The following is a 16,054-nucleotide window of genomic DNA, read 5'->3' as shown; positions in this document are numbered from 1 at the left end:
ACACATAATCCAGGCTGCCACTTCAGTGCAGTATTAAGAGTGCTGCCTTGTTAAAGGTATTATGAGGTGTATTTTATGATCTCCCCCACGTCGGGTTTTGTGGCGTACAGAGCATATGATTGGGTGGGATGGTGGTGGGAGGGGGGAGAGTCCCTCGTTAAAATGCACTTAGTGCTTGAACAAGGGACCCAACATTGGGAAGCGGAGGTCCACTGAGAGCCAACCCCCTGCCCTTGCTGCTGATCTGCCTACACCCCTTTCCCCCGCAACCCCACCCCATGAAGGCCCTCCTGCTGTGACCTACCTGTGGCCTGGTTCCAGGGCCTCAGTTGAGTGCTCTATCAGCAGCAGCCACACCTTTGCAGTGGTGCTGCTCAGTTAAAGAGCAGCACTTGATTTGGTGGGCCTTCCCTTTTGCTGGCAGGTGAGACCTCCGTTGCCAAGACAAAATCCCAGCCCATGTTTCAGTTGGGCTTGTAGTATGTCTCCCTGTTCAAGCAGTTGTAATGGATCCCATGGCATTATTTGAAAAAGAGCAGTACAACTCATTGCTATTTGTGGGAACTTGTTGCATGCAAACTGACTGTTTTATTTGTCTTTATAATGGTAACTACACTTCAAAAATAATAACTGGCTGTGAAACACTTTGGAATGCTGAGTGCACAATAGATGCTTTACAAATGCAATTTTTTTAACAACATGATTCAATTTTTTATTTCTGGGAATCAAACAACACAGGTTGTACAACAACAACTTGTATTTATATTGCGCCTTTAACCTAATAAAACATCCCAAGGCGATTAACAGGTGCATTATAATAAAAAGTATGACACCAAGCCACAATAGGCCAGATGACCAAAATCTTGGTCAAGGAGGTAGGTTTTAAGAAATGTCTTAAAGGAGGAGAGCGAGAGGTGTAAGGAGGGTATTCCAGAGCTTGGCAAGGCAACTGGAGGTGTGGCCACCAATGGTGGAGTGATTCAGATCAGGGATTCACAAGAGGCCAGAATTAGAGGAGCACCTGGAGTATTGCGTGCAGTTCTGGTCACCGCATTATAGGAAGGATGTGGAAGCTATGGAAAGGGTGCAGAGGAGATTTACTAGGATGTTGCCTGGTATGGAGGGAAGGTCTTACGAGGAAAGGCTGAGGGACTTGAGGTTGTTTTCGTTGGAGAGAAGGAGGAGGAGAGGTGACTTAATAGAGACATATAAGATAATCAGAGGGTTAGATAGGGTGGATAGTGAGCGTCTTTTTCCTCGGATGGTGATGGCAAACACGAGGGGACATAGCTTCAAGTTGAGGGGTGATAGATATAGGACAGATGTGAGAGGTAGTTTCTTTACGCAGAGAGTAGTAGGGGCTTGGAACGCCCTGCCTGCAGCAGTAGTAGATTCGCCAACTTTAAGGGCATTTAAGTGGTCATTGGATAGACATATGGATGAAAATGGAATAGTGTAGGTCAGATGGTTTCACAGGTCGGCGCAACATCGAGGGCCGAAGGGCCTGTACTGCGCTGTAATGTTCTAATTCTAACAGATATCTAGGAGGGTAGTGGGGTTGGAGGAGATTACAGAGATAGGGAGGGACGAGGCCATGAAGGAATTTGTAAACAAGGATATGAACATTTTAATATCACTGAGATTTTGGAGTGGTGATAAAAAATGCTGGCATTTTTAACATATGTGAATAAGACGGCTGTATAATTGCAGAACTGTTGCTTTGCAATGGCAATCACAGAGAAGTCTTCAAAGGTGGAGTTAAAGCTGAGGACATAATAGTCATAGGTCCTTAAAAGAAATTAAGCAAATATGGTTGCTCTGCAGACGTATTATCATGCCCAAGATAGGACTCCACTATGATTTTTTTTCCAAATGTTTTTCTTTTTGGGAGCATTGCAGTGAAATAAGCTCTCATTTCTCTGTGGCTATCAACCACACTAAACTCAATTGATGTAGTGGTTGGGGCAAACCCAAAGCACTGATGAGAAAATGTTGCCCTCCAAAGTAACCAGAAAAAGATACAAATTATATACTTGTCATGTTCACTTCCTGTGACAGCTTTGTGAAAATGTACTTCATAGTGAAAGAAAATAAAGTTTGTTCTATTCATTAAATAATTATGCAACCATATTGTTTTTCTCAAAGGTCTTCACTTTACAAGGCCAGATCTCAGCAATACTGTATAAAACATAGTTTTATATATGTACTGAAGCAAAGCATGTGATAATAGCATTCAATTGGTACCATTATTCCACAAAATTGCTGTAAACGTTCCAGTATATTATTTCTTTCCAACTCACAGTATAAAGCAATGTAAAATAATCACAGAATCACAGAATTGTTATAGCGCAGTCGGAGGCCATTCAGTCCATCGTGTCCGCACCGTCTCTCCAAAAGAGCAATTCACTCAGTTCTATTCTCTCGCCTTCTCCCCGTAACCCTGCACATTCTTCCTTTTCATATAACGGTCTAATTCCCTTTAGAATGCTTCAATTGAACATGCTTTCATCACACTCTCTGGCAGCGCATTCCTGACGTTAACCGCTCTCTGCGTGAAAAAGTTTTCCCTCATGTAACTTTTGCTCCTCTTACCAAATACTTTAAATCTGTGTCCTCTCGTTCTCGATCCTTTCACGAGTGGGAACAGTTTCTCCCTATCTGCTCTGTCCAGACCCCTCATGATTTTGAATATCTCTATCAGCCTTCTCATCTCCAAGGAAAACAAATTTCTCCAATCTATCTTCATAACTCATAACTGCCAACTGTAACCTTTGATAAAGCATTCTAATTTCTATTGGAAAACAAAACATGTAACTTTTTCATTTCGAGTTTTATGAACAATCTTCCACTGAAATTACAGTAGGAGACTGGGGGAGCACCCCTCCAAAAGAAATTCCAGGCATATATGTTTTAGTGCCCTATTATATTTTGCCTCAAATTGTTATTTACAGTAGTGCAGTCTCACATTTTATTTGTTACTTGCTGAATTCTCTGTCCTCTATGATTTCCCACTGTTTTTATTTGCAACAGCACAATAATGCAACAGATCAGATCTGCTATATTATTGCTTCATGGCTCAGCAGCGTTTATAAATCATTAAACCCATATTTATTTATTTCTAAGTCTGTTATTCAGCTGCTTTTCCTCTCTTGTTTAGATTTTCCACTTGGTGTCATACAATTTCCTGTAAGAAATAGGGTAGTGATTGCTTCCAAGATTTTCATATGTTGCTTTTTAATCTGGTGATTGGCAATGTACAAAAGCAACTTGGGGTGAATGAAATGCCACAACAAATTCATTTGCATGCAACTTTAAAAGACTACAATGTTCCGAGATGCTTTCCATAGGGTGAGCGATTAAGGAAAGTTGCCAGAAGGCATAATCGAAAAGAAAGGTTTTGAGGAGGTTTCTAATGGCAAGGAGAGACATAGCAGGGTTTTTGGCGGGAGTTTCAAAGGGTAATAGTTGAAATTTCTGCCACCAGGGCTAAGAATTTCCGCTGAGCTGTTTGTGCTCCGCCAGGATTATTTTGCCAGACGTGCAACAGAAAACATTTACATGCGTAAACGGGGTTTCCCGCAATGTTACAATGGTGAAACGTGAGCAGCTCCGAGGAAATTCCGTGGTCAAGTGAAGAATGCCAGCATGGTAGATGCATCAGGGCTAGAATTGGAAGTCCATAGACTAATTCATTAGTTGGCTGGGGAACTTTGCAGAGATAGAGTGGAGAAGTCTGTGGAGGGTTTTATAAACAAAGACAAACATTTTGAATTTGATACATTGAGAGTCAGGAAGCCAGTGATAGTTAAAGAGAGCATGGTGATGAGTTAACAAGACGTAATACAAAATGTGGGCGGTGGACTTTTGAACAAGTTGGAATTTGCGTAGGAAAAAGTTTGGGAGACTGACAAGGGAAGCATCTATTTTTATTGGGATCTTTTCTTGACAACTGAGACTAGAAACTCAATAACCCATATTTCCCACCCTGATCGAAATTGCACCATCAATGTGTCAGGTCAGACTTTGCGACAGCCCAAATGACGGTAGTTAACTTCGACCATTTTTTTGTGGCCAACTTTATTTAAACTGTTCAGGAGCATAGGATATCGGAGCAGGAGTAGGCCATTCGCCCCCTCGAGCCTGCTCCGCCATTCAACTAGATCATGGCTGATCAAACACCTCAATGCCATTTTCTCGCACATATCCCTTATGCCTTGCCATATCCCTTGATATCTTTAATATCTAGAAACCTATCCATCTCTTCTTGAACATACTCAATGACTGAGCCTCCCCTGCCCTCTCCGGTAGAGAATTCCACAGATTCACCATGCTCAAGAAATTTCTCTTCATCTCAGTCCTAAATGGCCTACCACTTATTCTGAGACTGTCCCCTGGTTCTAGACCACCTCCCCGCACTCCCCAGCCAGGGGAAACATCATTCCTGATTCAACCTTGTCTAGCCCTGTAAGAATTTTGTATGCTTCATTGAGATCACCTCTCATTCTTCTAAATGCAAGAGAATACAGGCCCAGTCTCCTCAATCTGGTCCCTTTGGACATCAACACTTCCCAATCTCTCACCAATTGAGAGATACTCTGCATTTCTGTTTTCCTACCAAAGTGGATAACTTCACATTTTTCCACACTATATTCCATCTGCCATGTTCTTGCCCACTCACTTAGACTGTCTAAATCCCCTTGAAGACTTCTTCTTCACACATCTTCACAATTCACATTCCCACCTAGTTTTGTGTAATCAGTAAACTTGGAAATATTACATTTAGTCCTCACATTCAAACCATTGATATAGATTGTGAATAGCTGGAGCCCAAGTACTGATCCTTGCAGTACCCTGCTAGTCACAGCCTGCCCTGAGAATGACTGTTTATTCCTACTCTGTTTTCTGTCCATTAACCAGTTCTCAATCCATGCCAGTATATGACCCACAATCCCATGTGCTCTAATTTTGCTTACGAACATGAGATACCCACTTGTGCTTGGGAGCTCACAATTGCAGGGGCTGGGGAATGTCTGCTGCTGGAGACAATTGTGTGCAGCAACCTTAAAGGGAGTTAGCTTGCTTGGTACCACTCTTACCTATCCAAACATAGCCACAGCATCTCCAGCAATAGCTTATTTTTCTAATCCCACTCAGTAACTTTGAGGGACCACATGAAACATTGACAACATGCAACTGTACCTCTCAACATCTGTCGCAACCCACTTACTGCCTTTCTGCTGTCAGTCTTGCATGAGCCGTCATTTCCTCCAGCTAAACATTAGGGAAAACATAGCCATTGACTACATCCCCTCCCAAGTCATCATACTTAATATCTGACTTAAATAACTATTGATACTATATACATTTTACTGAAGGTGCGAAGTAAGAATCTGTTTTGCCTAAAATGAGGCATCATCATAGAATAAAAACACAGAAAATGCTGGAAAAACTCTTTTTTAGGTAATAAAAACAAGAAATGCTGGAACCACTCAGCAGGTCTGGCAGCATCTGTGGAAAGAGAAGCAGAGTTAACGTTTCGGGTCAGTGACCCTTCTTGTTTTTATTTCAGATTTCCAGCATCCGCAGTATTTTGCTTTTATATTATTATGCTCTTTTTTAGGTAAACCGTGATGTACTGGGAAGTATTTGACTAGTGAGCAGTCTATCGTGCTTTTTATGCCGCTGTCTCATTTTCTCACAGGATGTCAGTTTGCGAATATCACAACAGTCCGGCTGACACTTCTGGGAATGGCAGACAAGAGGTACGTCATATGATTGACATCGCTTTGACAATTGAGCCAATGGAGCGCGGCCAGTGACGTTTCCTCGCTAATCAGCGCCGGCGTGAAGGAGGAGAGCAGTTCTGTTTCGGAAGATCAATCGCGATCGACGGCGCGACGTCAGACGTATCAGCAATTAACTCCCGCCCCCTACCTCGAGACCAAATTTCAGGAACCCGCCAATCAAAAGGATTCCTTTTTACTATTTGTCCGAATCGAGAAGATGGATGTTTCAGTAGACCAATCAGAGAACAGAGTTTTTCACCGGCGATATTTGCTGTTGGAATCAGTTGGCCAATCGGAGAGTCTGGGAGGCGGCGAGCTGGGCGGGATGTGGTTGTCCAAAGAAGTTGGGTGGCAACCGTTTGCCCCACAGTTATCTCCTTGGTCGCTCTGCTGGTTTGTTGCTTCAGAGGCCGGGGAGGAACGGGAGGTGGGTGGGGGGTACGTGGACGATGAGAGGATCGTCAAACTAATGCCGGAGAGGCCAGTCCAAGATGGCGGCGGTGCTCATTGAGGATCAACGTTACGGCTTGTCGTGTGAGAAAGTGAACCCCGGCAAAATCACCGTCTTTCACGTTAAGTTGACAGAGACAGCCTTCCGAGCGCTGGAAGCCTTTCAAATTTCAAAGGTGGGGGTGGGAACGATTTATTATTCTATGAGTGTTATTTCAACTCTTCATTAATGGGAGCAGTCGTGGTGACTGACAGTTGGGATGCCGGCAGTAATTAGGGGGCGAAAGATGTGGACTTTATATAAACTTGCGCTGAGCCGTTCGTTGTTTAAAGAATTTAGCTCATTAGTTCAATTAAAATGATGCCCCCCCCCCCCCTCCAAAAAAAAAACCCTTCACGTCTTAAAAGTCCCAGGTCGTTCTCGCTGAGTTTTTCTACCATAGGCATTTTCCCCCTCTGGGCCGATGAAATGAAGTGCTTAAAAAAAAAGTGACGATTTTGTTGACCGAATTTATTAATGCATATTTTTTCTGAACTGAAAGTCTCTAATCCACAATCAACATGAAACTTGACTAGCTGGGATTTTTTTCCTTGACTCGACTGAGTGGAACAGGTTTTGGCGGTGTCGCTGTCACCCATCGCTGCTGCTATCTGTTTCCTTAACGTTGATAAACCTGCATTTAATTTTCAATATTACATGCCATCTAAAATAAGCTTTTAGGAATTCTGTGCTCGTATGTCTACCAGCAGATATACAGTACTTGTAAAGTTCAATGTTTTGGCATTGAAATATTTTCCACTTGTAATCGAAATAATAAACTTCGTTGTTAGAATAGTTTTACGTGGATGTAGCAGATTCTCTTAACAGCATATGAGAATGGAGACACAGAGTACGTGATGTGTGTCGGGAAGCGATTAGACAAGGCTGATTAAGTTCTGCAGTAACCATTTCACTCGAGACACATCGTATTTGCATACTAGCTCCAAGCATATTTATCTATTATGCACCCATTAAAAAGGTTTTAAATCGCGATGACGAACGAGCACCGAATTAGTCACTTTGGGAATTATAAGTTCACTTTTTAGACTTTAAATATTGGTCTGTAGGAATTCATGGCAGATAGCTTGTAATCCGAGATGTATTAAAGAACGGGATCTCGACACCAACAGTAGCCAGCCTGGCAGGATAATTGAATTTAGGCGAATACACAGACCTCAGCCAAAAATAATGGATCTCCCATCTCCGTTTCAGCAGTTCCACTAATAATTCATGTTGAATATTTTACTGCACTTGATAATTCTTATATTGGGAGATAAACGTTTTTCTTCAGTTAATACGACAGTTTTTCATTTTCTTCGCGATGGACTTATAAACAAAATATTTTTTCCGGGGGCGGGCATATTGCAGTCGTATTAATTTACGTAGGTTGTATTGACACGGAGAGCAAACGTGGCTTGGTCGAATCGTAATGCAAAAGTAGCGAGTTTTATCCTTTAATAGCTTCTGATCTTCAAGTAATTGCTTATTTCTATTGGTTAAATTAAGATTTCCTATCGTGTATAATTTAATGAATAATTTATGAAAGCGTCTATCATTGCATTAACTGCTGAATCTGCCCAGACGCCCGGCAGACCTAGAATTAGCAATTACAGTCCAATCCATTTAAAAACGGTTTACGTCAAACCCTCAAGCCATGTCTTTAATTCATAGAAAAGCATCCTTTGGTTGACGCAATAGGTCCTTGATATATTTTCAAAGTACTGCTAAGCTTTTATTTGCAAAATCTTTTTTTAAAAGTGCAGCTGAACGTTGAGATTTTGAGGAGTGAAGGACAAGAACTTGCAGGTTATAGTTTTATAGCAGTCTAAAAAATAATTAGCGGTGGCAGGTATACATTTGAAATTCAAATCACTTTTAGTATTTCAGCCGTATGTGTTGGCCTCTTGGATATGTGTGTGGTTGGTTTGTGGAAGGAAGTTGAGCTGTCTCTGCTGTATCAGCAAACTTGATCTGATTGCTGTGGGGTTAAAAGTATAGTAGCAGCAGCTAATCAGTTCACTCTAGGTCAATTCTATTGAAAGCTTCAGTAATTTTCAGATTTACTTTATAAGGTGCTGAATAAAAACTAAATTCTAAACCCTCGTAGTAAAAATATGGAGAAAGCTATGCATTGTTAAATATAACAATTTCCTAGCACAATCCTTGTACAAAAAACAAGTATTTTAATCCCCTTCCTTCATTGATCTTTACTTCAATATTGAAAGAGTGGTCAGGGACTTTAGACTCTCCACACAACTTTCAATGCCAGTTGGTGTCAGCTGTGCTTGTGTAGAGCAGATTAGTCTGAATTTTATTCTTCATTGCTTTGCTATTTGTGTAGTGAGCTAGTTGAGCGCAAACTTTAATTACAATTGTGCTTAAATTTGAACAGTCTTCAGGCAATTTTAAAATGTTTTTATTTGGTGATTGCACTTAATTTCCAGTTTTCTTTCCAATTTCTCTGCTTTGTTCCCTAATTTTTTTAAGTGAGTTGTTAAGGCATGCAGATCAGGAACATGCCATGTTCAATCATAGTCTAAGTTGGCTGATCTCAGTTGTTGCATTAATATGAAGTATATATTTGGCCTTGGTGCCCCAAGGAAGGAGAAATCATTCAGGTTCCCACTTCTAGTTGGAATCCTGCTTTGGATATCCTGGAGAGACAGAATTGAGCTTTGCTGTGTTGTCCTATGGTCAAGTAGCCTACTAATCTCCAAATGAAGGCTTCCTTACTAATGGCTGCTTGGGCAGGATCCTGGAATGTGTCTGTTCAACCATATTCTCCTCTGCCTTCAACAGAGAAATTGGCTACAAGGAAAAGTACCCAGAGTCTGCTGTCCCTTCCTGGAGATGTTGTCTTTTGCAGAACTTCATTCTATTATACCATTCTTTATATAAGTGATGAGACAGTGAGTGTGCCGGGCATTGTGGCTAAGCCTGACTTTTGTCACCCAGCAACTACATGCATTTTCCAGCAAAGCTCATTGGAGATCAATCCTGGCTATTTCTTCGCCCTTCCCTCTAATGTGCAGGGATAATGAAGCCAATTACAGTATCTGTGCTGACCAGATTATGATCACCTAATTCACACAGCCCAGCAACTGAACTTGGTAACATCACCTGTCTCTGCCCTGCCTCAGCTCATTTGCTGAAACACTCATTTAGGACTTAGTATTGGAATAGTAGAGTTTAGAGGTGACTGTGTTGGTTGGCTTCCCACCTGGTACCATCTGTAAACTTGAGCTCATCTAAAACTCTGTCTGTATCCTAACTTGCACCAAGTCCCATTCACCCATCATCCCTGTGCTTACTGACCTACATTGGCTCCTGGTCTGTCAACACAAATTTAGAATTCTGATCCTTGTTTTCACATCCCTTCATGGCATTACTCCTCCCTATCTTTGTAACCTATTCCAGCCCTACAACCCTCCAAGATCTCTGTGCTCCCCCAATTCTGGCCTCTTGCACCCCCCTGATTTTCATTGCTTCACCACTAGTGGCCGTGCTTGCAAATGCCTAAGCCCGAATCTCTGAAATTTCCTCTCAACCTCTCTACTCTAGTTAAAACATATCTCTCTTTTGACCAAGCTTTTGAATATTTGCCCTAATATCATATGTGGCTTGGTGTCACATTTTGTTTAATGCTCCTATGAAGCACCTTGGAAAATTTAACTATGTTAAAAGTGCTATATCGGGTCGCCATTACATCGATCATGAGCTATTGGTGGCTTGCGGTTGGTGTTTTGAGTAGTTCGTAATAGGTGCAGCAGTCTGGGCAGAGCAGTGGGGAAAAAGCATGCGCAGATATATGACTGCCTGCTGCTGTGAATTCCACATGCTACACTTGCGTAGACAGGCCAGAAACTTTGGCCGACCTTTCACCTTTCCATAGTGACGGATCCTGGACGTGTTTGCAGGGTGTCGTTTTGAAGGGAGGTGAGTAACGGAGAAAATTGCAGAATCACCGGAAGGGGAGTCCAGGTCCCATAAAGGGGCCATTGGCTGGAAACCAGCTTCAATCAGTATTAGAGAGGCAGCTGGTCTGGGAGGTTCAAACAACTCCATGAATTTCTCCTCATAGAATCAGAGAAAGTTTACGGCACAGAAAGAGGCCACTTGGCCCATCGTGTCTGCGCCAGCCGACAAACTAGCCACCCATCCTAATCCCACTTTATAGCATTTGGGCGTAGCCCTGCAGTTTTACAGCACTTGAGGTACATATCCAAACATGTTTTAATGAGTTGAGGGTTTCTGCCTCTACTACCCTTTTGGGCAGTGAGTTCCAGACCTCTTCCATCCTCTGGGTGAAAAATAATTTTCCTCATCTCCCCTCTAATCTTCTTGCCAATCACTTGAAATCTATGCCTCCTAGTCAATGACCTGTCTGTTAAGGTAAACGGGTCGTTCACATTCACTCTATCCAGGCCCCTCTCAATTTTGTACATTTCAATCAAATCTCCCCTCAGCCTTCCCTTCCAAGAAAAACAACTCCAGCCTATCCAATCTTTCCTCAAAGCTGCATTTTTCCAGTCCCGGCAACATCCTCAAATCTCCTCTGTACCCTCTCCAGTGCAATTACATCCTTTCTGTAATGAGGTGACCAGAACTGCACACAGTACTCAAGTTGTGGCCCAACCAATGATTTATACAGTTCCAGCATAACCTCCCTATTCTATACCTCGGCTAATAAAGGAAAGGATTCCATATGCCACCTTAACCACTTTATAGACCTATCCTGCCATCTTCAGGGATCTATGGACATTCAATCCAAGGTTCCTCACTTCCTCTACACCTCCCTGTATTCTCCCATTAATCGTGTATTCTTTTGCCGCTTTTGACCTCCCCAAATGCATCACCTCACACTTTTCCGGATTGAATTCCATTTGCCACTTTTCTGCTCACCTGACTGGTCCATCGATATCTTTCTGCAGCCTACAGCTATCCTCCTCGCTCTCAACCACACGGCCAATCTCTCTGTTGTCTGCAAACTACATGCCCCCTACATTTACGTCCAAATCGTTAATATGTTACGGCAAAAAGCAGGAGACCCAGTACTGAGCCTTGCGGGACACCACTGGAAACAGCCCCCAGTCGCAAAAACACCTGTCAACAATTACCCTTTCTTTCCTGCCACTGAACCAATTTTGTATCCACCTTGCTATGTTTCCCTGGATCCCATGGGCTTTTATTGTTTTTAACCAATCTGCCATGTGGGACCTTGTCAAAAGCCTTGCTAAAATCCACGTAGACCACATCAACTGCACTACCTTCATCAATCTTCCTTATTACTTCAAAAAAATTGATCAAGTTAGTTAGACAAGATCTTCCCTTAACAAATCTGTGTTGACTATCCTTGATTAATCTGTGCCCTTCTAAGTGACCGTTTATCCTGTGTCTCAGAATTGATTCCAATATATTACTAAGGTTAGACTGGACTGTAATTATTCGGTCTATCCCTTGCTCACTTTTTAACCAGAGGTATGATGTTCGCAGTCCTCCAATCCTTCGGCACCATGCCTGTACCCAGTGAGGACTGGAAAATGATGGACAGACCTTCTGCTATTTCCTCTCTGGCTTCTTTTAACAGCCTGGGGTACATTTCATCCAGCCTGGTGATATATCAACTTTCAAAGATGCTAATCCCATTAATACTTCCTCTCTTCCTGTGTTTATCACATCCTATATTTCACACCCCTCTTCATTAACAATAATATCAGCATTGTCTCCTTCTTTTCTGAAGACAGACACAAAGTATTCTTTAAGAACAATACCAACATCTTCCGTGCCTACACATAGGTTACTTTTTAGGTCATCTGGACCATTGCTGGGGTTGAGTTGGTACCTTGACAAACTTAATGATGAGGCAGAGTGGTGGCACAGAAGGGGGGAAAAAAAGGAAGCAAATCCTGCAGTCCGGATCCCACTACCTCATAGGATGTCCTGCCTCATTGGCCCAACGATCTGCGGGTCGAGAATCGGCTTGTGCAGTCACCTGAAGACCCATGGCAGAAAGTAGTGACCTTGAGTAGACTTCATCGTTGAATTGAGGGACTGTAGACGAGCCGAATTGTTATCTGTATTTTGGGCACTCAACATTAGAATTTTACATTTCAAGGTCTGATGCTTTTCAACCAGTTTGGACATCATTAATGTTTTTGTTTGTGAAGGAGGGTCTTGCACCTGGAGCATCAAATCTGTCTGTCCCTTTGCAGATGTTGATGGACTTGACTCTGTAGTTTGTGTTTTCTGTTCTGGTGATTATGCTGAATGTTAAGGTTGTTGTGAGAGCCAAGCTCTCCTGCACATTTGACAAGCTGCCATTCACTCTTCAACTTTTGCACTTTCAGTTGCTAATTTGTCCTGGTCTTAAATCCACATAAAAGACAGCAAGATTTACAAGAAAAGTACATCCAGAAAACACTGTAGTTGCTTTTGATTTTTCAAGGAGTTTCCTGTTTCCAAGGGTAACTGAGTGAATCCAACATTTTAATTTAACTCAAGTTACCAACTATGACCATCTGCGTTCCACAATCCAGTCATCTCTCTTCCCAGGGACAAATTATAGCTGGAATTTTACGTTGGGCAGGAGGCCCCTCCCACTGGCCGAAAAGTCGGGAGTTAGCCTGCCTCCGCTGGGCCTGGGGAGCCATGCCAGGATTTTTTGCTCCCTAGGCCCTTAATTGGCTGTGGGCGGGACGTCCTGCCTAATGGAGCTGCCACCCAATCAGTGGATTGGCAACTCTTAGTCCTAGCAGCGGCCACTGCTGGGACTGCACCCAGCCAATGGAAACCAGAGGAAGGATGGCCACGGAACTAAGATAAGTCTTTGTCTCCAGCGAGGTCCCAATTGGCTGGGCCCCTGCGAGGTGGGAAGGGGGAGCAATTTTTTCCAGGGTTTTGGGGGGGCCTCTGTGGGGCACAGGGTGCCTGATGATGTTTTACCTGGCGGTTTTCCTGGGGCCTTTGCCACCCAGCTGCTGCAGGTAAATTACCGGCGGCAGTAGGAGGAGGCAGTTAAGTGGCCACTTAAGGGCCTTGATTGACCTGGGGTGGGCGGGCCGTTTCCCACTGCTGCCCCACGTAAAATGGCGGCGGGGCAGGAAGACGTCTGGAACAGCCCACCCTTGCCACTAGCCCACTCATTGGGGGAGCCATAAAATTCCAGCCTGTGTATTGTTTCATATAGTATTTGATCATCTGTGTCTTTATTTTTATTGTTGACAATCTCCATACAGTTTATCAAAAAGGTTAATTGGTACACCCTCAAATGCTTTGTGAGGCAGGGTGGTTGCTAATTTTATAGTCATGCTCTGTGATTGCAATTTTATGATATTGATGATTGAAAGAGAGGTGTTTTTAAAAAAAAAAATTAAACCCCAACCATCGAGCAGAGACCATTTGATTGCAGAAGCCAAGTTGGTCTTCAAAATAATATTCAACAGAAGTCAAGATACCCTGCAACTGACTTCTGGAGTCTTGTGGATGTGGAGAGGTACAGCAATATCGGCACAGCAGCAATGAAAGTGGCTTCCTTGTTTGGTTCCACCTATCTTTGGACAGCATACAGTGTCAAGTATCACATTGAAATAATTATTGGTTTTCCTTCATATTAAATCTGTGCTGTATAACCCTGACTCTAAATATATTAAAATGTAATCATAGCTATATATTTAGTTTGCATTTATCTATCCATATTTTTTCAATATGTTTAAGTGGCTAGTGATATTTTTTGTTCATCAGAAGTAGCTCTCACTAAGGAAAAGGTTTGTGACCCCCTGTTCTGTATAAATGCAAGTTGTTCTTGGTCTATTGTTACATCAAACATTTCTTTTACTCAAGCTCTGAGCTTTCATTTCTTAATGCAGCATTAATTGCAAAGTTCTGTAGTCTGCTTATGATCAGTTGCTTTTAATTTTACAGCCAATAATGGGCAACAATAGTGGGTTCAATCTAATTTTGGAAACTATTTTCCTGTCTTGTGAGCAGAAGGAAACCTTCTATCCTCAGACACAACGTGGTTGAATGATTAACTTGGATGAATAGCCTGATTGGTTTAAAACTGTTTTGTCACAAGAAGTGAAAATAGTGTAAAAATTGGATGGGTCAAATGACCTGTTTCTTTGCTTAATATTCTGTGATTCTATTCTATGAACCTGGGCATGGAATGGAGTTATCAATATGTGTGAATAATACTAAATTGGTGCAGGGATGAGAACTGGGTTTGAAGTAAGTGGTCCATGCTAGTTCTATTTCATCCTGTTTTGAAAAATCTGTATTGAGAAATGAGAAGTTTTCCTTGCAGCTGACATTTTCGCAGATATATGCAAGTGAAAAAACAATATAATGAGACCCTTAATTTGGAAGGTGTTCGCATTAACTGATTTTTGGATGTAATTCTAGTATCCCAACTGGTATGACTCTGTAGCATCTCATTGATTTGATATTTAAAGGTCAACCGTGGCAGCCAATTTAGCCAAGTCTTTAAAAATATATGCCTGTTTGGAAAAATGTCTTTTCCAGTCAAGTTTGTTAGCAGATGCAGAGTAGGTTAAAGGTTCGGCACAAAATCGTGGGCCGAAGGGCCTGTACTGTTCTATGTTCTAACTTGGCATTTTGATGTACTGAGCATGTCAAAATAGAAGGGACTTAAAGGTACAGCCTAGGCTAAGTATCACCCACAATTATTTATGCATTTGTGGAGCCCACCGTCCACCCTTCCCCTCTCCTCTTTTTCTCCCTGCCCCCGGATAGGCTTTCTTGATTTAAAAAAAATCCTCCCAAAATATTCTGTTGTATTTGCATAAATCAGGAGGAAATTGGTAACCACTTTAAAAATTTCTGGGATTTGATCAGTGGAAGTTGGATAAAACCGATTTATTTAATAATCCCTAGAAATAGCTACTGTGTTGTTTATAAGGAGCTAAGCTTTAGCTCCATGTTAAATTAGTGTCCAAAAATGTGATATTTAAACATTTCCTAATACAAAGCGACCACCTAGCTCTTGCTGATGGCTCTATGTTTGTGTTATTGAATCTAGGTTTGGCCTTTTTAAAAATTCAAAAACATTTTCAGGTGTGAAAACTAGCATTTTCTAAAACTGTGGTTAAACTGGAGTGCATTCACAATATAACTGTAGCATTAATGCGAAGTGGTTCAATTTTGCTTTTGTACTCGCAACAGCCTGGATCTGGAGTTGCACCCAACCTGAAACTGGAAAAGAGAAGTGGGACTCTAGAGGATGTAATCACATTTAATTCATTTGAGTCAATTCAGGCCTCAACACGGAGTTCACTCAAATTTGGCATTAATGCAAAGCCCAAATCACTGCACAATGCAAATGCTGTAGTGTGAATACACCACTTGAATGCTGGCCTTCAGAGCTCAAATCTTGAAATGTAGAAATTACCCTGCTGGCGTGGAATGATTTCCTTGACTGACATTCTTCCCTTTGTCAGTAACTTTGAGAAAGTTATTGAGTGTGTATGTGATATTAAAAAAAAAAAAATTGCCAGTGGTATCTTGTTAACCTTGGTGTACCAAGTTCTATTTATTAAATGTACTGTATCTTGACTATCCTTTACAATGTGAACCTATTAAAACTAATATAAAAGCAAAATACTGCAGATGCTGGAAACCTGAAACAAAAACAAAATGCTGTAAATATTCAGGTCTGGCAGCTTCTGATGAAAGGCTACTGACCTGAAAGGTTAACTCTGTTTTTCTCTCCATAGATGCTGCCTGACCTGCTGAGTATTTCATATTAAAAGTAATGTGTTGC

At 41.9% G+C, this 16,054-nt stretch overlaps 1 protein-coding gene across 4 annotated transcripts in view; it reads left to right on the top strand.

The window, feature by feature from the left end:
• The first annotated feature begins 6,085 nt into the window (after positions 1-6,085).
• Positions 6,086-16,054, top strand: part of ell2 (elongation factor for RNA polymerase II 2) — a 214,071-nt gene continuing 204,102 nt past the window's right edge. For 2 of the 4 annotated variants that reach the window (XR_010974870.1, XM_068029731.1), the window contains exon 1: positions 6,087-6,412. Coding sequence is in view for 3 of the 4 variants with exons in the window: in XM_068029731.1 (XP_067885832.1) it covers positions 6,278-6,412 (135 nt within the window). In the remaining variant the exon portion in view is untranslated. Of the gene's footprint in view, positions 6,413-16,054 lie in introns of all 4 variants that reach the window. The other 2 variants (XM_068029730.1, XM_068029729.1) reach the window with 2 other exon arrangements.

This window comes from Heterodontus francisci, chromosome 4 (genome assembly GCF_036365525.1).
Source record: "Heterodontus francisci isolate sHetFra1 chromosome 4, sHetFra1.hap1, whole genome shotgun sequence".
In the NCBI taxonomy this organism is placed as follows: Eukaryota; Metazoa; Chordata; class Chondrichthyes; order Heterodontiformes; family Heterodontidae; genus Heterodontus; species Heterodontus francisci.
Note: the sequence above shows the minus strand (reverse complement) of the source record. Positions and strands in the feature narration are given on the sequence as shown.